The sequence below is a fragment of the Anguilla anguilla genome, chromosome 4 (genome assembly GCF_013347855.1).
Source record: "Anguilla anguilla isolate fAngAng1 chromosome 4, fAngAng1.pri, whole genome shotgun sequence".
Classification (NCBI taxonomy): domain Eukaryota; kingdom Metazoa; phylum Chordata; class Actinopteri; order Anguilliformes; family Anguillidae; genus Anguilla; species Anguilla anguilla.
This window is the reverse complement of record NC_049204.1, coordinates 38,504,495-38,525,452: the sequence shown is the minus strand read 5'-3', so window position 1 is coordinate 38,525,452 and position 20,958 is coordinate 38,504,495. Positions and strand designations below refer to the sequence as shown.

Here is a 20,958-nt window from a genome sequence, read left to right as displayed (position 1 = left end):
CACCCTCAAGGCAGATAAAAATTTATGATTCATCTCTTAAGAATAATTATACAAAATTATGCTAAAAGTGGCCAGATACCACACTATTCCTAGCTTTTGAGGTGTTCCAACTTATTCCCATTGATCCATTTTTATGAATTGTATAACACTAAAATGGGATGGCATCAGTCACTATTGTTCCAAAAAGCCAAAGTTAAAGTTTACTGATAATCCCTGAAAGCCATTTGTGAAATGTCTTCTATCACCTTTTTGGAACTAAGGAGGTTAAATGGCTGATTTTCTACTGACCTTCAACACTGTGAAAAAAAGCCAAACACTGAAAATGAAAAGTGTCTTTATTAACATTAACTAAATACAGCAGTAGGTTTTCCTCTTTAACCAAACACAATTCCTTAAATAATTTACCCTTAGGGTCCTACCATAGTACACAATAGTTCAATAAATAAAATATAAATATATGCTTCAGGCAATAAATAAGAGATTTATTTGATATATATATATATATATATAGTTTAAACAAATTAAGATAAATCCATTCTCATAAAACTATGGATGACAAAATATTTTTCTCAGTGAAAACTACGCACTTCATTTCAAATCATTAATGTACTGCACATTATCCAGCAACTAACTCCACACTGTGATAAGCTATATTTATCTTATAAATATAAACTAACTCTGAAATATATATAATATATATTATATATATATAACTTAATACTCTATAGATTCTGTGAAAAGGGAAGCTATAAGACTACCTTTGGGTGTCATATTTTGTTTTAATTAGATTCATAAGTGATCCCTTAAAATAATGCAGTCAAGCACTACAGCAGGGGCTAACACATTAGACAAAAACAGGGCCCTTCAATCTAGCCCTAAATGTGCTTTGTCCTTAACTTTCAATAAGGAAATTAGGCAAGTTTTAAATTCCCCTAAATTCTAGTTTTCAATCACAGCCAAACTGGCAATGACACTTAAGAATAACAACAAACAAAAAATTCAAATGTTGTTTCAGTTCGTTACTCTTAAGTTAAAGATGCAGTGCCATCGCAGTCAGACAGTTAGACACCAAACGCCCCTCCTTCAACAAGTCTATCCTAGAAAAGAGTTGTCCATGTCTACAGCTTTACCCACAATGTCTCCCACGCTTTCCTGCCTGGGATCGGAGGCCACGGTCTCGTCTCCATAGCTGCATTCTGACTATTAATGTAGAGCGTGCACTACTGCTGTAATCATTATCACCTGAGCCCGCTCCTTACGACATCACGCCAAACACTGGGTTGTGGCGGCAGATGCTGGGGCCGTACTCCTCGTAATCCTTCTTACTGTGACACACCTGGAGGAACTCAGGCTGCAGGAGACAGGAAAATAAGAGAAAAAAAACAGCCCATGTACTTGCTGCGCTACTGTTCATGTAACGATTCCTAGCTTAAGGACAAAATTAAATACTGCACACTACTCAATTTCTAATAACACGCAAAACATGTTACTTTTATGTGCAACGATTTCCTTTTTTTTCAAAATTATTTCCTCACTGATTAAAAAAATTTGAGAGGTGCAAATGGTCAAAAAATGCATTTTTTCATTTTCATTATATATTATCATTGTGTATATATGTATATGCATATATATACTGAATATATAAGTACTACTGAGGCAACAGAAAACTGAACAAATGAATCCCGTGCATTTGGTCTTACGGTGGAAGCCAGCATGGAGCCTCCAAACCAGACTGCATAGCGCTGCATGTGGTGCGTGATCACCTGGACCTCCATCGGCTTGGGCTGCACAAACAGAGAGAAAACACCGCTGCTCTTGCCTCTCTCTGTCACACGCAATCAGACAAACAGTGCGCTGCAGCATCCCATAATCTCAGAACAGAACGGTGAGAGGGACGAGAGGCAGAGGCCGCTGAGGAAAGGGTGACCAACCCAGCTGGAGCTGCTGTCTGCCGGGTTCTGTTACTACTTCCCACTCATTCGGTCGATTAAAGCAACTGATTATAAAGTTAATTTACCTCACCTTATTTTTAGGACTAAATAGATTTTTGATTTTAAAGTGAAAACAAAACCCAGAACCAGGGCTGGCTGCCCCCACGCTATCATGATGGATTACATGATTAAATTGCTTATAAGGAGCCAACCTTCGCTGAATTTACTTGTCCAATGAGACCAACATTTTTGCACACTTTCAAAGGTCATTGTTACTGCTAAAGTCTGCTTTAAACAGGAGCTCATCAGGGGAACTTTGACTGCTTGTGGATAAAGCAGCAGGGTTAAATTGATCATAAGGGCCTGGTTCACTGCAATGACACTTAGGTGAAGTACAGGAGCACTAGAAGTACTTGTAGCCCCAGCACAGTGGGAGCCCCCCCTCACCAGGGAGACCTAGTACCTTTATCCTCCCGCCGCTCAGCTCTTCGCTCAGCCTCAGCCGCGCATCCACGACGCGCTTCAAATCCCGCTGCAGCCGCCGCCCGAAGTCCCGGAACATGGTGGACCCCCCGGACAGGACAATATTCTGTGACGAGCCACAACAGAACAGTCGTGTATGAGTGGACTGGATATCCCAGATACCCAAAGAAATTAAGCAATTACTCTTCAACAAGCAGTCAAAGTAAGTCAGCACCGGGCAGAAAGCTGCTGTTGCAGCACTCCCTATAGGATAAAAGTTTCTACCTGATTCCACTGCTGGCCACACCCAGTCAGTGATGTCATTGCATACATTTTACCTCAGCTGTTAATGGAAAAATACCTGCTTTAACATCATTGATTAGGTGTGGCCCACACTGCATCCCAGAGGAATAGTGGATTACAGCACCATGTGCAGACTTCATAAGTAGACACCCTGTCATCATGCGCCGTCATCATTATTTCAAATTAAGACACGGTGACTCCACAATCACTACATTAGGAGAATATACTCCATGTGCAGCTGGTGCAGACAGACTGCAAGTGTCTGCAAGTGTCTTACCAGGGTCACCACATTTGTATGTGGAGATTGGGAACAACCCTGGCAGCTAAAGACCTCCCTCTCTCCCAGGGCAAGGCTATAGCCAGGGGCACCATGAAGAGTTCTTGTATTGGGCCCCCCCCCCACCCAAGAAAATGCTGCAGTAATATTTTTTTAGGGCCCCCCTTTCATACGGAACCCCTGCTAAATCACACACTGCCTTGCTGACACTGGCACGGTCAGGAATCCAAACCAGACCATGCGCACTAAAAACTGTGTACCTCCACAGAACAAGCCACCCAAGAGCCCCACTCCTCACAGCCCCTCCACTCTTTTTTATATGTGATGTCATCTTTTTTTTTTGCCATCATTTACACGGGTGGGAATTGGAGATTAAGGGGCTCACCAGCCACCCTGTCAAACAATTTTGCCAATAAGTTTGACAACAAGCTTTCTTTTCACTTGAGAAAATATGGAATTTATGTCAGAATAACAATGACAATACTGATCATCCATAGTGCTCATGGATATCACACCTAGCAAACATATTTTTATGTTTTTATATCCTTTACCAGTGTCGGATATTCAGTTTTTACACTTGACTAACAGACAATATAATTTGATCAGGCAAACTTGCCCATAGTCCAGGTAGTTTTAGCAGCTGGCTCTGTATTGACCATAGGAATGCTCTCTCTCAACCACTGCTCTCCCCTCCACAAACATTTTATAGGGCTTTTTCCCTGGCATAACTTGGACAAATCGGAATTGAACAATCTGGATGATGTCAAGACAGGAATTGGCTACAATCAGAATAAAATTTCATTTCAGCAAAACAAAATCCCCTCTGGGGTTATTTTGAATAAGATAGTGAGCGCCGATTTTCTTGGTGTCATTTTGCTTCTGAAATGGCTGTAAAATTCCCTCAGGACACCAGCAGCTGTAATGTTTTTAGGCCACCTAAATATACAAATGTATCTATGACGAATAACCAATTAACATTTGAAACAGTGAGTTTTTCTTCTGGGGAAATGAGTAATAACGCCTTCAACGCGGTTAGATTTTTTATAATGACGCAACTCATTTTGATGAAGCGTTAAGTGCAGGCACAAACGCTTAAACAGAGTCAAGTTTGCATAATAATTTCTGATTTCTAAAGTAAAAAAGTAACATCGCTGCACTATCAGTGCACTTTTGAAACTATTTAATTGCTCTATCTACTCCGATGTTGTCCATTTCCTTGTTAAATGACCTGTTGAAACGAGCCCAGATGCCAATTTTGTTTTATGTTTGTGTGAGGAACTCCCATTGTGATTACATTGCAGGCAGAACGTTTGATCCTCCCTACTAAGGTGCAGCTTTATACAACACAAAACATGCATGGCCGAAAAGGCTGGCAAGGAATTGCACCAAATTAACATTCACAAAAATGAATTAAATGAAAACCGATGTATTGGGCTTGATAAATCACAGACTGAAATTATGCATACGTGCAAATCTATGTGGCAACTTCCCATTTCACGAGAGGTGCTCTGCAGGTTCAGAAAAAAGGAATAAGAGGAGGAGACAAACCTCCATCCTGATGAAAAAGTCCAATTTCCAGTCAGTTGATTGTGCAGGCAAAAGGGAGGAAAGGCTTATGTTGCTCTCGTCGCAGCAGTGCTCAGTAATCGGTGAAATCTTCATTTGAGAGGATTCACACTCAACAATAATTTACGGGAGCAGAATGTCTTAGTTTAAGGTAAACACTGCCCCCTAGCTTTCTGTGTGCAGAATGCACAAAGCGATTAAAAATAGTATTCCAGCTGAGCTTGCTAAAATAACAGTCATTCCAAGAAGGTTACAAGAAGGTTAATGGTCTTTGTACCTCTAGTGTAGTTTAGCAGCAAAAATTACTCTGATTTACTAAGAGCACAGAACATTTTCTTTCCATTTTCCTCTTATCTTCCATTAGTCAAATTCAATTATTTGAACAAAAGGGAGGTACAGTCATGCTATCTGAGGGGTTGCTTCAATAACATACAACCTTTTTATTTTACTGGGTAATCTATTTAGTGACTGCTAACCGGGCCATTTAATGCAGCCATAGTGAATAACATGCAGCAAAATCTGCTTTAGTGGTCACCTTTGTTTGGCAGCCACCTGTCCATGATGACCACTTACTGGTACTCTCTTTCACTTTTCTCTTTATATTACCTTTCCATCATGGTTACTGCAATAATGCAGTCAGCAGTCATGCTTTTGCTTTCCAACGAGAGTTTTATTGATGAGTATGATGGCCACTCCGTAAGGGCTGTGCAGATTCTTTCAATTCATTGTTTTATCTATATCTTGTTGCGTTCTTTGATTTCTTTTAAGCAACTCATAAAATCAAATGGAAAGCATGGTAGATTGGTATTTAAGGGTATGCTGGCATTATCAAAGTCATATGTGGATCATAGTCTTAGTCAGTGAAAGTTACTAGTATCGGTTTTAAAATGGCAGCTTGTAAGCCAGTGGAGCTGACACTCGACAAAAGAAATTGAACTCATTAGAGAAGTTGGAGGCAATCGCATTCAGAAAATTGCAAATGGGAATGCAAATACAGTCAAACCTGTTTCGTGATCACCTCTGTATGACCTGCACATGAGGGCCTTTTTTCATAACCCCCATGGGTGGCTGCCTTAAACAGGTTCTACTGTATATATTTTCACAAACTGTACATTTTATTACATATATTTTAATATATAATTAGATGCTCAAGGTGTTTAATATATGTTACCGATGCTGTATACTTAACAAAAACATTGTTTAAAAATTGGCTTTTAATCATTTTTTAATCACAATTCAATCAACAGTACCTTACACTGCAGCATCCAAAGGACTACTTCTTAGACTAAAATATTTAACTTTCAATCCACAAAATGCATACCACCAATACCTTCAGTCACTCCCCTCTCTTTCAGATCACTGCAGTGGCCCCATACAGCGGTTTAAACATTTACATTGGTTTTCATGCATTTTGCCTGAAAGGTGTCTGCACAAAATGGACTGGCGGGCATGAATCGTACCTTGTAGAGTGGCCTCCTGACATCTATGGGACAGTTCTGTATGACCTCGTCCACTACATCTGAAATGGGCTGCATGAAATCAGGGTTTGCAAACTGCAAAACACAAGCAGGTCAAGAAAACTACTTGTTTTTATTGTTTATTGCTGATACTGTAAATTCTGTAATGGCTCTACATGTGTATATATTTCACGTAATTATGCTTAAAACAAACTCGTCCTCAAATGAAGGTGCACTGTGCACGCTGTGCAATCCACAGGCTGTTACAGCATCTGCTGCAAATCATTATAAAAAAACACACTGCATTTTCTGCTGTTCCACTCAGCTCCACTAGGGGCATTAACTGCACAAAAACAAACTTTTTAAAAACTAATAATAATAAAACAGTATTACCTCTGGATGAAAAAATATTTCCGGTCCAAGGAATCTTTCATATCCAACATCTATATGGAATTCATTTTTGCTGATGGAATTAATACCCCTGTACTTCTTGATCCATTTCCCTGGGTCTGTATCATATTTGGTAAATTCCTTCACAATATCAGGGCAGATATAACAATATCTCTCCTAGGAAAAAACATATGAATAGAAATGTCAGTGGAATTAAAATATGCTTTATTTTCTCAGAAAATAATGAATATACAGTAAGAAAAACAGTAAGAATGACTGCCACAAAAAAGAATATATATATATATATATATATATATATATATATATATATATACACATCAGAAATAATACTGAAACCACATTAAGCATTACAGTTGCTCTATTGACAATGGATTTAAGATGTCTAAGGTGTGACTTGCATAATAAGCAGTACTTTATATTCTCTTATATTTTCTAATTATATTCTTTGTAATTGTGAGATTTCTATCTTGGCATGTTCTAATGGCATTACTATCCAGAGAGATATATGCAAATTTTCCTTTCATACAGCCAGATATGCAATGGAAGTATTCATGTTAATTGCTTTCTTTCCCAGGATGCAACAACAGAGCCCTGCCAAAGATCTGAACCTGGTTCTGAATGGTTTACAAGCCCAGTTCATCAATAACTATGCATCTGAATTTTGGCCTTTGGCTGTTAAATGAAACCATGTTGATACAGAGTGAACAAATTTAAAAGTGCCAATGTCAGCTATGAGAGAGTGTGTGTGTACACGCCTGTGGTTCAATGACTTTACTCATGTATGTAACAGTATCAGTAAAGGGGGGAGTGTCGGTGTACGTGTGCATTTGTGCAAGCATGCACATATGAGTATGTATTCATGTGTGAAAGACCAACCTTGACTGCCTTAGCGGTCTCCAGGGACTGCTCTGGAGGGATCCCCACTTCCCTCTCTCTCAACAGCTGCTGTATGAAGTAAGTTATGTCCCTGCCTGCGATGGGGATGTGTTTAATGCAGCTTCCTATGACGTAGCCCTCGGCCTAAGATACAGACAAACACACAGCAAAGCACAGTGTTGCCTTTATTTAGTAAGGCACATAACCTGCACTAAAAAAATTATATACGCTATGTAGGCCAACTGATTACTCTGAGGCCTTATTCAGACAATTGAATTAAATGTTGTTGTAGGCTTTAGTCTTTTTGTACACAGACACAGATATGCAATCGCCTAAATTAACTTATCAAACTGTATAAGTGAGGAAAAAAGTGAAGTAAACACACAAGGACAAATGTTAATTAAATCCAGGTCCTATTTTCACAGAATATCAAGCCCTGCCATCGCAATCCTGTCTTTATCTCATTAGTTATGGCTTTATCATTTATATGCCATTTTAATCACTTTACTAGAGGAAACATGCAACAATCCAAAAGCTAGACGACAACAGCAAACACACACCAACTTGGCTTTTTTAATGCCGATTTCAGAATGCATCTTTCACAATCCAGGGCGATTTTCACAATTTATCTGACACTTCTGGACAGGACAGACTGGCTGAGCAGGATAGTTAATAGTGACAATGGGAAAAGAACTAGTTCACCACCCAGAGGGAACTAGGACTGCACAGAATGGCACAGGGCACAGGGCACAGTGCAGGGGGGGGGGGGGGGGGGTCATGTCCACACACACAGGGCTGCCATCCACAGGCTTAGACGCCTCAATGTTCGGGGCACTATCCATGTTACAGGCACGGAAGGACATTTCTAACAGAGAGTGGCTGTTTACCATAGGCTTTTCTTCTCCTACGGACATTTCAATGACATGTTATAATGTGGGTTGGTGTTTGGAGATTTTCTTCATTTTGAACAATATGCCACACAGGCCTCTGAATTCTGACAAGCATACAATCAATGGTCAGTAGGAAAAAAGATATTTTTCTGGGTTTAAAGCAGATTTGACAAGACAAGGTCATTTCAGCAGTGAGTTTATCCATGTTTAGACCAGGACAGGTAGCACGAGCTAGGTTGCCAAGACAAGTTTCCTTATTATCCGAACCCAACGAGCACACGTTTCCTTTGGAAATATCAGGGAAAAGAGTGGTGGAAAAGTACTGGGACTGTTCAAATAACTTAATGCTTTGTTGGATCAGGAAACAATGCTTGGAAAAATCAGTCACACAAGAAACCCTTAACCTGAAACCTTATGTGGCAGTTGGTTTCATCTTACAGAATCAAAATTCTCTTCAGGTAGGTTCATACACTTCCACAGAACTTCTACACTGAAAATTAAAAAAATATGATATTCTTACCACAGGTATAGCGTGAGTGACTCCATCCCCACTGTCGATCACAATCCCTGTCAGAGTTCGTTCTCCAACTTGCCTGGAGGTCCAGGAAGCAGCCAAGGCCAAAACTGCCTACGAATAAACTTTAATTTATTATCATGTCGAACAGGAGCTTCAGGAACAATTCAGCCTGTTAAAATGTTGATAGGGCTGCATTGGCAACAAACAGCACCAGAATAGTGGAGTGGTCACAAGACTTGGATAAGTAACGATTAGATTATGAGTTTGAGCCTCATGTAGGGCACAACACCATTTAGTTGGGTCCATAACCTCAATTTCTTCAGTAAACATCTACGATAGTTGCGTTCCTGGGCAACAGGCAAAATGTTAGTTGTAGAAGTCATCCTCAGAAAACAGCCTTCTCTAAAGCAACGGTATCCAAACTGAAGGGCAAGACCCACTCATGGGTTGTGAAAGGGTTTGAGATAGGACATTCAAAACACATCAATGAATACAGCTTACTGACATCCACACCGGTCCAATTAAAAGGCTAACTAACTGCATGCACCGCACAAGTCATGGTGTTGTTGTTCTGAAAAAAGTTAAAACATCCAAATTCAATATTTGAACACACTGTATGTTAGGCTACATCTTAAGAAAGGGTGAGTCACAGACAATGATTTTCTCATTAAGAAGGCTGTAGGGTCATTATATTTTGGAACCATTGAGCTAAGCTAACAGTAGAAATCTGTACCTGTACAGCAATATAGAGGCCAGGAACATTAAAGGTCTCAAACATGATTTCCGCGAGGTACTCTCGGTTTTCAGGGGTGTTCAGTGGAGGCTCTGTCTAAACACAAATATAACACAAAAACAGTCGAAATCCTGCCATTTATGCACCCAACAACATCATCACAATCAATAATGGAGCTCTCAGGATACTGAACGAAACATGAAATGTGAGTTACACAAGGAGCAACAACAGTACTGAACTTCTGTGATTCACGCTCAATTATAATGCAACAGCACAAATGGTTTCATGACTCACATATTGCTTGGCTATAGTCTGTTACATGAAAACCACTTCTCTGTCGTACCATGAGAAAGTTATGGTCTTCCGGTTCGGCACGTAGGTACTTGAATATGATTTGCTCCATGAACTTTTCCATTAAATCCCAGTCCTCGATGATGCCATGCCTGATTGGCCACTGCAGAGCAATAAAGCAATATGATTGGATAGAAGCTTTCTCTTTAATTGACCCACATGGTTATTCATAGTAATTACAAATCATCCATCTCAAAATGTTCTTTGAACATGTAATACTAATGACTGCATTCATGACAGCTGAAAAAATAGCACACCATGCCAACATGATTCACTGTGGTGTAAAACTGTTCTGGACCAAGATATGTCTCAATTTTTCTTGTGTCTTGTATTTTGAAAGCATTCAAATGCAACAGTGGACTAATGTCAGTCTTAATCACGTTACATAGAAGTCATCACAATGAAGCAATGATGTACATATTATTATAATTATTACATAATGTTCATATTATTATAATTATTAAAAATAAAGGATGTAAAAAATTAAGATAGACTTTTAATACTTTTATTTGGAACCAGATTAGTCAAAAAACCTATATCCATGAACATCCATAATAATAAAAATATCCCGCAACCATATATCATTACCAGTTTTTGCATTACTTATACATAAAAAGGCTTGTAAAACAAAGAAATTGACTGAAAATATTGTATACCACCTTGGTTGCATAGTTGGGCTTATCAACAGCTTCATCGCCTATGAAGAAGTCTAAATCATCCACCCCACGCATCAGACGTCTCTGTGCCTGGTCTCCTACCCCAGCTGATTCTCTAACAGCTATACCTGGAAAAAAAAAAAAAAAAAAAAAAAAAAATCCGCATGTTAAACCCCTACCCACAAACAGCTAAGAACTGTTCCAACTGATCTTGTATAGAGTCATATAGAATCACTCAAACATTAACAATGTACTAGCAGCTGGTTTGCATTCAAGTGCAATTAATTTTCCCTCTTTGTCTTTATAATGAAATATTTCATTAAAAAGTGCCGGCACAAAAATGTTTTTGCCAAATCTAAGGTGGAAAATCCAGCATTTGTACTTCATATACACGAATACTTAGCCTGCCTCTGTACTATTCTTTGAAAGTGTGTTCCACTTAAAACAGAAAGCACTTTCCCCACAAGTTTTGTGTGTTACTTTTGATACACTGTGGATCTCGAGTTCGGACAAAAATGACATTTAAAAAATCTGCAATCCATAAGGTGCTAAACTACTGAGAGATGTGAAGTAAAAATAGCTTGAAATCAATTCTAAATTCTAAGACACACAAAGCGTGTAAACTGGACATACAAGTATATGTAATGTAAACGTATGCAAATATATGCAATATAATGTAATGTATGTAAAAACCCATGCATTCAATCAGGAAAGCTGGCTTGCTTCTATTTAGAACTGTAAAAGTATATTTCGATTTTACATGAAAACTTTTTTCTTAAATACTCACAGGATGGCATAATAAACTGCGGTTCAGTATTCCCAGCATATCCAATCTTGGTATATCTGAATTTGAAGAAAGGGGTTTGCATTACATGCAAAAAAAAAAAAAAACAGACTGTGTAAACAACGTCCAGAATCACTTTCAATGGCACACCATACAACCTGACACTAATTACTATTTTTAGAATTGGGTGAGTACTATTGGAAGAACCCTTCACATTTCTCGTTCCCTTATTTCTTCGGCAGTCCTGTGAAGCAATCAAACGCAATGGACAACAAGGTTAAAGGCAAAATGTAGCCTAAAGGCTATCCTATAAACTTACATCGCACATGCACCATTTAATTAAATCTGATGATGCCTAATATTGACTTTACCTCCGGGCTAAACATTTAATTAACCTATGTGAAGTTTGTTTGATAATTTTGCGAGGAAAGTGGCCATGTGGAACTGGTAATCCCAGCACCTGCCCGGGATTTCATCAATGTGATGCAGTAGATTTGGCAACATTAATCCGACTGCTGGTATTAATATATTTTTTTACAGGCTACTATGTGTAGGCCTATTGTGCATTAGCAAATGTAAAAAATCTAAACTGATAAGAAATAGCGTCGGTGGCTTCAAAACGCCATCAAGGTATATGGCATATTTTTCACTTTACGAAGAATTGCTGGACCTGGTTTCTTTTAAAACATGTTTTATACTTTCAAGATATGCTACTCGTTGCTCGCCCTATAGTAGTCCACATGAATTGAATAGCTATTACACGTTGTAAATATACGTTGGTTAATTCGTTCATTATAACACATATTACATTCATTTTTGGGGGGGAAAAATAGCAAAAACGTAACTTAGTAGATCTAATTGCTCTGACATATTAGCAAAATAGTATTAGCCTTTAACAAACCAGTAATTTTCTTCTTCATTCCGTAGCTGCAGCCTAACGTGTGGCTGTTCATATTATGTTGAAATGATAGCATAGTAGGCTGTGTTATGTATAGTAACTTCACTTGTCACCATTACGATTAGATTTAGCCAAATCAAGCACCATAAGTATGATATTAAGGTAACAGAACCAGTTAACGCTACAGCATTTAAGCGCCGAGAAAACACAGATTTTATATAAAAACGCTAGTCACTGATCAAAGCGGATAGTTAGCTAAATCGACTAGTTAGAAATGTGCACTGCATTTTTAAGCCCTGGGGTCAGCTACCCAGCCTATCAGCCATGGTAGCTAAATCTGTCTGTTTTATTTTGACTTGACAAGCGACCCTGTTGTGCAGCGACCTGTTCACCTTTTGGTTGGAAACAAATGAGTTAATGACCGCAATGATAAAGAAAAAAAACTAAGTACGCACAGTTGCAGCCAGCTAGCTAGTCGGGATAAACAAACTCACCCAGTTCCACAGTCAATCACGCAAGGAGGTAACTGTACTGCCATGCTCAGAATGACGACAAGACTCCTAAAACAGCATTAGCTAGTTGTCACAAGTTAAACACAGTACGCAAGAGTGTAAATGTAGATATCGTCAAACTTAAAACTTAAAAGTAATTGAGTACAGTCTGACTCGGCATACCACCGCTGGGGTTTATAACGCGTGCACCGTTATTTTATGTATGACAGTGGGAATACTTCCCGAGTCAAAGGCAATAGCTAGAGGAAAAAAATAGAAAACTTGCTGGACTCATTCCCGGATGTTCTTGAATCTAACAGGAGGGAATGCTGTCTCCATAGAAACGACCTGGGCCGACGGGGTGTTTGAAGCTGCGCAAAACTGAGCGCGGACCCAGTTCTCTCATCATCACCCAGGTGACGCAGTGTATCCTACGTATCAGATGTCAGATGGTCCGCATACCACAATAGTGATATGGTGCTAAATGTCGTATAACTTTCGTAAAAAACAGTCTCAATTTTAAATGAACATTCGTTCCTGTTTACTTCAGGTTACTTTCCCGGGAAATGGTTCGTCCGTTTCACTCAACGATTAGCCGATCCACTTCTAGTGAAGATCTGTGAATTTCATCTGAAACTGCCAAGCCACATGCACAAGAAAAGATGCCCTGAGAGACCCATGTCTCATGAGGCAGTATCATGAGACTGACCTATAAATTATAATCTGGAAATTTTAGGAAAGTTACCTTAAACAAAAGGTTACTGGGGCGTAGGCTAATTGCTAAGAGATGTAGCCTATAGCCTACTTCTGTTTCAGCCAGCTTCATGTTATTGCCCATGTAAACCTAGTACGTTAATTCCCTTGAGCTGGTTTGGATTTTCAATTAAACACGTTTTCTGTGTATTTAGTTAGTTTTTACTGTCAGCAGAGTCATTTAGGGCCATATGGGCCGCACAATTCAAGTGGTGGGTGTGCAGTATGTTGGAGTACTTTTGGGCCACAAAAACATTCTTGTTTAGGGCCACCAAACCCTGTCGGGGTGGCTCCGACTGTCAGAAGCCTACTCTTAGTATTATCAAGAGTAGGCTACAGTCCTTTAGGATGCGTTCAGGCATTCATGTTCCAACATATGTTTAATTTTAACGTTTAAAGGTTTAAATGTTGTTGATTCTCCACATGTATTTCAAAAATAACGTCGAAAGTACAGTAGCCTACTCGAAGGTTTACTTAACCCGACTCGATCTAAACCACCCCATCTTCAACCGCCAGGTGGTGAGCTTTCATTATCGGTTTTCGGGTAGCCTAGGAGGCTACAGCGAATATTTAACATTAACAATATTTTTCTACATTTAATTGCTAGCCAAAATGGCAATTGCCTTGCATTTGAGAGTAAAAAATATGGATGTATTTATGTTACAAGAGTGGTTTATATCTTTTACCTTGGTTCGAAAATTACGTCTTGCCTTGACAAAATTGATGAAACATAGACGCGCAGTTAATCTGCGGAAATGTTTGCGCGTGTACACGATATATTACGGTAAAAACCACGTTCATCACACTGGGAGGAAGTTGTCGAAATAAAATGCAAATGTAAATGTTTTGCTGCTTTTAAACGTAGAGAGGATATGTGCTGTTTTATTTACATCGATGGCAGAGTAACTTTAGATAACACAAGATGAGCCATCGTCATTCAAGTTCGGCAGAGTCCGGTGCACAGGTAGCTAGACCGCCGATATGTGTAGCCTTACGCTAATTTAGCAAACATTTGGTATCGATAATGTAGATTAGCCTAAGGTTAGCTAGATCACAGAACAACGCTACACGGTCAAATCGGAGCTGCAAGTCAGTACAATCTTCGCAGTTTGTTTGCATGCCATAAAAGCGAGGTTAATTAACGTTGGCAAAGGTTAAAGATTATATGACGTGGAAATCAAAATGTTGAATTCGTTTCATGGTGAAAATGAACAGGCTATCTTGTTAGCACGCTAACAACGTGTGATGAAGTTCGCCAGAAATTGGGTACCAGCTAGCATCTACTCAGGCCCACCAATTTTAGATTGTGTAGATTGCTCACTATTGTGTTACTTAGCTTCCAGAATTTTTTCTCTGAAATGAAGGTTTGTTACCAGCTAGACTTATTGTCACTTGATTAGACTTCTGATTGGATCGACATGACCCTTGATCCACTGAAATTATATGTTTTGACTCCTGCTGTAGACAGAAAAACAATCATACATAACTAGTTTATTTGTTCCCACCTTTCTGGTGTTAACTTGAGTGATATAGGCTAACAGTTATAAAACACAGTTATAAAGGGAGAAGCCCATTTCCATTCTTCTGTCAATGGGACATATGACTAATTTCTGTTTAATGCTCACTTTTTGCATCAGTGATAATAACAAAGGTACTAAGATGTAATTGCTTAAGGCTGCTTCTGGATTCATATCCTGTTTTGTTGACCAGTTTGTCTATAACTGACACTTGGATCTCTGCGGTTCCGCTGTATTTTCTGAACAGGGGACCTGGAGGGCTGAGGAGGGCATGTTCCTTCTATTTAAAGCTGTTGATATGTAGCAACAGTTTGACAGAAAGCCTTCTAACAAATATCCAATATCAAAAACCAAGTTAGATTGCTTGCTTGTCAGCTAATGTAAAGCCGCATTTCCACCCAAAGTACCCAGAACTTTTAGTCTCAGGAACTACTTTTCAAGGAACTAAAAGGTTCCTTCAGCCTCTCTCTGATAACAAAGTTATACCGTTTCATCTTTCTGATCATTGGTGCCATTTTTTCTCTCACCACCCTTTCATAACACAGCATAGCATTAGCCAGCTAACAGTTATTCCAAGTAAGCAATGCTGTGTTTCTCCCTGTAAAGCTATATTTTCCTGTTACATTACTCCTACATTTTTATGTGTATACACAGCTGCATATACAACAAGTAATGATACAAGCCCCTGAGGTACGGTCTTTATTTGTAAAGTCACGTGCAGGCACATTAACATGCTGGTATAAAGAGCCAGTTTTTCATCTCTGCTGATTGGTGGGGAAAACATTTTATGTCCAAAATCTGTTTGTTATTGACATCATGAACTTGGATTTCAAAGGTCAGTACCAAATCCTACAGAAGTGGGAAGTAAAATAACTTTTTAGATTTCAGGGTAAAAAACAGAATCTCAGCAGAATAGCAAGTTCATAATATAATAGAATCTATTTTATATAGTTTTAAAATTATAACTATAATAATATAATAATATACATCTTTTTTATTTTGTGGGATATTTAAAGGAATTTATGTCAGAGGTGGGCACTTTCATTCCTCAAGGGCCAGTGTGTGTTCAGGTTTTTGCTTCCACTAATTAGTCTGGCTCACTTGGCTAATTGGCTGTATGCCATTGCTGGACCACCAGATTAGACCGTTGTAAAAGGTCTAATATAGAGACACAAAAAGGTCATCCTCTGTGACTCATGGACTTATCAATAAATGTTGCAAAAATGTCACAACACAGGATTGAACTTGTGAAATAAATAATAATAGAAGTTGGCATGTGATCCAGAAATGGGCACAGCACTCATTGCCCACCCCAGGCTGTGCAATGGATGTCAATATGATGAATAAGTTATTTACTTCGGGGTCAGATGAAGTCAAATGTGCTGCCTTTTTGCTTACAGTTGCTTGCAAGACTTGAAGGAAGGCGATCACTTGAGAATATTGAGCCTCGTATTTTCCCCGAAGACAGTGGTCCAGTTAAAGGTCAGTTTCAGCATGGACAAGAGATTACTTAAGTAGCTTTAATTTAAGTGGAACCAATTCTGACTACTGAAGTATAAGCACTGTAAGCAGTGTTACACACATTAAGTGCCAGAGACCTTCTGTGTCTTCTATAAAGGATTTTGTTCCTCTGGCTGAACTCAAGTAGTTCAACCCGTAGTGCTGAATGAAGTAACTATTTAAGTTTTTACATCTCAGATGTAGTTATGAAACCTATTATTTGGAAAATTATTTATGAATATCTAAAATTAAATAATTGTCTTAATAAAGATATGTGTATTAGCACATCAGACCCCACAAGGATTTACAAGTGGGTGACTGGCAGTTAATACATGTGAAAATCAGATCAGTATTAGGCTAATTATTCAGGTCAACTGATTAAGGGATGTTAGAATAAGGCTCACAGTGCTAGCACAGAGCATTGTACACAGTGGACTAGTACTGAGACAGTCAGGGAGGATACTCGGCTAATACATTATAGAAAACCGCAATTAGGGGTGGTCTGCAGTAAATGTAAGGAGACAAGTGGCAATGTTTGTATTTTAGGGCCATAATCCAGAACATGAAGGCATAATTAGCACTGTATAGAAAGGGTATTAATTAGGCCCAGTGTAGATGTAGTTGCTTTAACCAAGGTTTTCCGGATGGAACAGGAGACGTGGTGGAGTTCCATGGCGGGGAGGGAACGGGCAAGACCGAGGCACTGTACCACCTGGTGGCCCGCTGCATCCTCCCCGAGGCGAACGGGGGCCTGGAGGCAGAGGTGGTGTTCGTAGACACGGACTACCACCTGGACACGCTGCGGCTCGTGGCCGTTCTGGAGCGGCGTTTGCCCTCTGGTGCGGAGGACGCGGTCCGCGCCAGCCTGGCCCGGCTCTACGTCGTCCACTGCAGCAGCGGCGTCCAGCTCCTCCTCACCCTGCACTACCTGGAGGGCATGTTCTGCAGCCGGCCCTCCCTCTCGGCCCTCATCCTGGACAGCATCTCCGCCTTCTACTGGGTGGACAGGGCCAGCGGAGGAGAGAGCCTGGCACTGCAGGAGTCCAACCTTAGGAAATGCACCAGGGTCCTGGAGAGGCTGCTGAAGGACACCGGCATCGTGGTGTTCGCCACCACGCACGCCGTCATGAGGAACTACGCGTCTGAAGACTCCTCCTCCTCCTCTTCTTCACACAGGCGCTGGTCGTCTGCTCACACAGACCTCAGCAAAGCTTACCTGTGCAGGGCGTGGCAGGGCATAGTCACCCACAGGCTGTACTTCTCGAAAGGCGACGCGTCGGACGGAAAGCGGGTCTTTTCCGTCACGTCCTCCTGCTTGAGGACGAAGAGCACTAGGAGGTGCTCCTTCCATGTCACAGATGGGGGAATCCAGTTTCTGTAACATCTCCTCAATGTCACATCAATGTTTTCAGTGTTTGTTTTGACTTTGTATGTTAACAACTGTTCTGGCAGCCACACAGGGTTCTCTGTGAGAATGAAGTACAGAGTCATATGTATTTTTGTCTGCAAGTTTTTCTTGCAGAGTCTTTATGTGGTGCTTCCTTACTTCACTGTTGAAATACCGTTCCTCAGTTAATTATCTTAGTTCTGGTTTAATTCTTCTAGAGATCTTAAATATATTTCTTAAGTCGTATATCCAGTGCTACATTTTTTAAGCGTCAGGTAGGAATGAGCAATGATAATGTTCAGAGATGTACCACTGTTCTCATTCTTGTTAATTTCATCGCTAATTTTCATTCAGTTATGTTTTAATTTTCAGGATCCTTTTTGTGCGTGAAGACTGGGGTTAATAGAAAAACTGTTTGTCCAGAAATACATTATTTCTCAAACAATTGACCCGTGTTAAATCTGAGTTTTTAGAATAAAAGAAGTCATTCCAGAGTAGCCAGCTTCTTTGGACACTTCTAGGAGACAGGTGATCATGGAAATAAGCTTTAAAGGCAGATCTGGTCTTTTATGTTACAATTTTTTTGTAGGTATTAACATCTAAACTTTTAGTAAATGAAAACTGGTTGCAATCAGAACATTTTATAAATTTTAAAAGTGACAATGGTTTTCTTTGCTTAATTTTAGTTTAAATTTCTTTAAAATTACCTATTAGTACACTATTGACAATAGCCTATATGGTTACTATAAGTTGCTTGATAGTTTTGAGCATTTCTAACAAGAACATTAATGTACAATGTAAATGCTCTAGATTTCTTTTTGCCACATATTTTTGCTATATATTTTTCATGCAGGAAAATATTTACATAAAGCATTTCGAAGGTGACCTGGTCAAGGGCCAGTATATTCTATCTTTGAGGAGGAGTTCAGATAAACAAAATGAAAATCCAAAAACAAATCCAACACAAAAACAAGAATTTAAAGAGTGTGTCTTTACGCAAGCAGCACCTTTTCTGATTATTGATGAGTACCAGATTCCAGGCCTGTAGGTGTCGCCACTGAGTCATCTCCCTTTCCATATTTTTCTGCTTCTCAGTAGTCGGACACTGATGAAGCTGTGATGGGCTAAACGTCTGTTCGATAAATCAGCCTTTTGTTTATCTGCATGCAAGAGTGTGGGCCTCCTCTATTTTCTCTGATTCTCAATAGTCCATTGCCCATACTCTTGGCACCACTGTACTCGCAAATGTACATTCCAAGGGTAATGAGAGGTTTGTGTACTACAGCCCAACTATGGCATCCTGCACTGTACAGTTCCCGATGGACTGTTCTTGATGAAACTTCCTGCTCACCACTTAAATTGAAATGTGCATTTAATTGATTTGCATTTGCTTGTATCTCATGCTCTTGCCAGAAGGTAATGCACATACATCTTGATTCCCACCAAAGTTTCCCTTTGTTGATGGTGTCTTTCCCACAGGCTTGAATACTAATATTCAAGAATACTTGAATACTGACTGCAGGTCTTATTCGGATTTGTTGATTCATTTTAGATTGACTGTTCATATTCACTTGTGAAAGCAACTGAGCAGTAGTGTCAGTGCATAAATATGACATTAATCAGACACATGGAGAGTAACATAAAAATTACTTAACTGATTTACTGTACCTGTGGTAGGGGTAGACATTAGTTTAGACAATGTTCCTCATGAAACATGAGCAAATACAACTGTCTTCGCTGAAGCTCCTGCCAACAATAACCCTTCTACTGTAAGTCACAGAGGTCTTGTCCTATAGCCATCTAGCCATTATCTATACCCGCTTATCCTAGGCAGGGTCGCAGAGGGTGCTGGAGTCTATCCCAGCATGCATTGGGCAAGAGGCAGGAATACACCCTGAACAGACCGCCAATCTTTTGCAGGCCAGAGAGAGCACACACACTTTCACTCGTCATTAACTCACACACTCATACCTATGGGCAATTTAGAGTCTCCAATCAGCCTACCTGCATGTCTTTGGACTTTTGGAGGAAACCAGAGTACCCAGAGGAAACCCACACGGACACGGATAGAACATGCAAATTTCACACACAAAGGCCCAGGTCGGATTCAAAGTTTAGGACCTTCTTGCTGTGAGGAGACAGTGCTACCCACTGCACCACAGTGCCACCTGTCTTATAATAGCCATTCTAATCAAAATTATGGGCAAGCAGGCCTGCTCAGCATTTGTTTACAGGATCTTGAGCATGATGGTTAATTGCTTAATTAACTCAGGAACCACACCTATGTGGAAGCAACTGATTCAATATGCTTTGTGTACCTTATTTACTGAAGTGTTTAAATATATTCTATTCTCAGCCCTGTTAGAGAATCGCTTTTACTGTAGATGTAGCTGGGAATGTCACTTTCTCCAGGTAGCGGGTTAATTCAATTTATAACAAGTGTGCAGAAAATGCCAGGGCATGCTGGGGAAATAACATCCAAGGGATTAAAGCAGCAGGAAAAAATGTTCCATATGAGTTATTTCAAATCTGGAAAAGAAAACGGATAACACAAAGGGGTTTTAAACATCTAATAGTCCATTTTATCCCTGTGAGATGTAATCATTCTAAGAGAGCATTTTGCTCATTTTCAGTTTTAAGGTATGGCGCTGAGCATGCAGCCAAGAGAAAAATGATGCAGTTGGGCCAGTTGGGAGTCAACTCTGAGGCGGAAGCCAACAATAAACGGTCTGAAATGTGTGTAAATCATCCTGCTGTGGCCAGTCTCTGCTTCCTGTTTAAGAGGCTGCTTGGGGCTTTTTGCTGGAGACAAGCTGTACAGTAACTAATAGAACTTATAGAATTATATTCAGCATTTGAGACGTATGTGGCTGCTTTGGTCTTTAGAATCGTACAATTCTAAATCGTAATCTTAGAATCCATACGACTCCTGCACAGAATACTTAAGCCATGAATAGATGGTTATTGTTTGCGATTGGCGCTTTGGGGTTGTATGAAAGTTCCAAGCAGTGTTGCCTCCTTCTATTGTTTTATTTTGACAGGACACCCACTTTGCGTAGAACTAAATATGCAAATGGAAGAAGACATCAGGATATCATATTAATTTGTACAAATGTACAGTACTTCTGCTGTCTAGTATGCATATCAAGAAAAAACACAACATGAGATTAAATGTTTAATTGAATTAATTTAGCATGA

The 20,958-nt window shown here is 39.7% G+C and overlaps 2 protein-coding genes across 3 annotated transcripts; one reads left to right on the top strand and one right to left on the bottom strand.

Moving 5' to 3' along the window:
* Positions 1-317: 317 nt before the first annotated feature.
* Positions 318-12,867, bottom strand: actr3b (actin related protein 3B). Of its 2 annotated transcripts, XM_035415926.1 has the most exons (12): positions 12,607-12,867; positions 11,218-11,273; positions 10,434-10,558; positions 9,767-9,877; positions 9,424-9,519; positions 8,694-8,801; positions 7,284-7,427; positions 6,390-6,563; positions 6,000-6,092; positions 2,395-2,520; positions 1,701-1,784; positions 318-1,351 (listed from the first exon to the last, which is right to left on the bottom strand). In XM_035415926.1, exons 1-12 carry the CDS (start codon positions 12,648-12,650, stop codon positions 1,256-1,258), a joined length of 1,257 nt encoding a protein of 418 aa, XP_035271817.1. In that variant the 5' UTR covers positions 12,651-12,867; the 3' UTR covers positions 318-1,255. The 2 variants fall into 2 exon arrangements, with proteins under 2 accessions (XP_035271817.1, XP_035271818.1); XM_035415927.1 differs by lacking the exons at positions 10,434-10,558; positions 11,218-11,273; positions 12,607-12,867 and having other exon boundaries at positions 9,718-9,845.
* Positions 12,868-14,131: 1,264 nt separating this feature from the next.
* Positions 14,132-18,257, top strand: xrcc2 (X-ray repair complementing defective repair in Chinese hamster cells 2). Its single transcript, XM_035415928.1, has 3 exons — positions 14,132-14,320; positions 16,274-16,355; positions 17,027-18,257. Exons 1-3 carry the CDS (start codon positions 14,279-14,281, stop codon positions 17,752-17,754), a joined length of 852 nt encoding a protein of 283 aa, XP_035271819.1. The 5' UTR covers positions 14,132-14,278; the 3' UTR covers positions 17,755-18,257.
* Positions 18,258-20,958: the final 2,701 nt, after the last annotated feature.

Excerpts from the sequence above, each read along its gene's own strand:
- xrcc2 (XM_035415928.1), top strand. The coding sequence starts at position 14,279 with ATGAGCCATCGTCATTCAAGTTCGGCAGAGTCCGGTGCACAG. Across the intron at positions 14,321-16,273 it reads CGGCAGAGTCCGGTGCACAG|TTGCTTGCAAGACTTGAAGG; the intron begins GTAGCTAGACCG and ends TTTTGCTTACAG. Across the intron at positions 16,356-17,026 it reads AGACAGTGGTCCAGTTAAAG|GAGACGTGGTGGAGTTCCAT; the intron begins GTCAGTTTCAGC and ends CGGATGGAACAG.
- actr3b (XM_035415926.1), bottom strand. The coding sequence starts at position 12,650 with ATGGCAGTACAGTTACCTCCTTGCGTGATTGACTGTGGAACTGG. Across the intron at positions 8,802-9,423 it reads GCCTCTATATTGCTGTACAG|GCAGTTTTGGCCTTGGCTGC; the intron begins GTACAGATTTCT and ends GTTTATTCGTAG. Across the intron at positions 6,093-6,389 it reads AAATATTTTTTCATCCAGAG|TTTGCAAACCCTGATTTCAT; the intron begins GTAATACTGTTT and ends TGTGTTTTGCAG.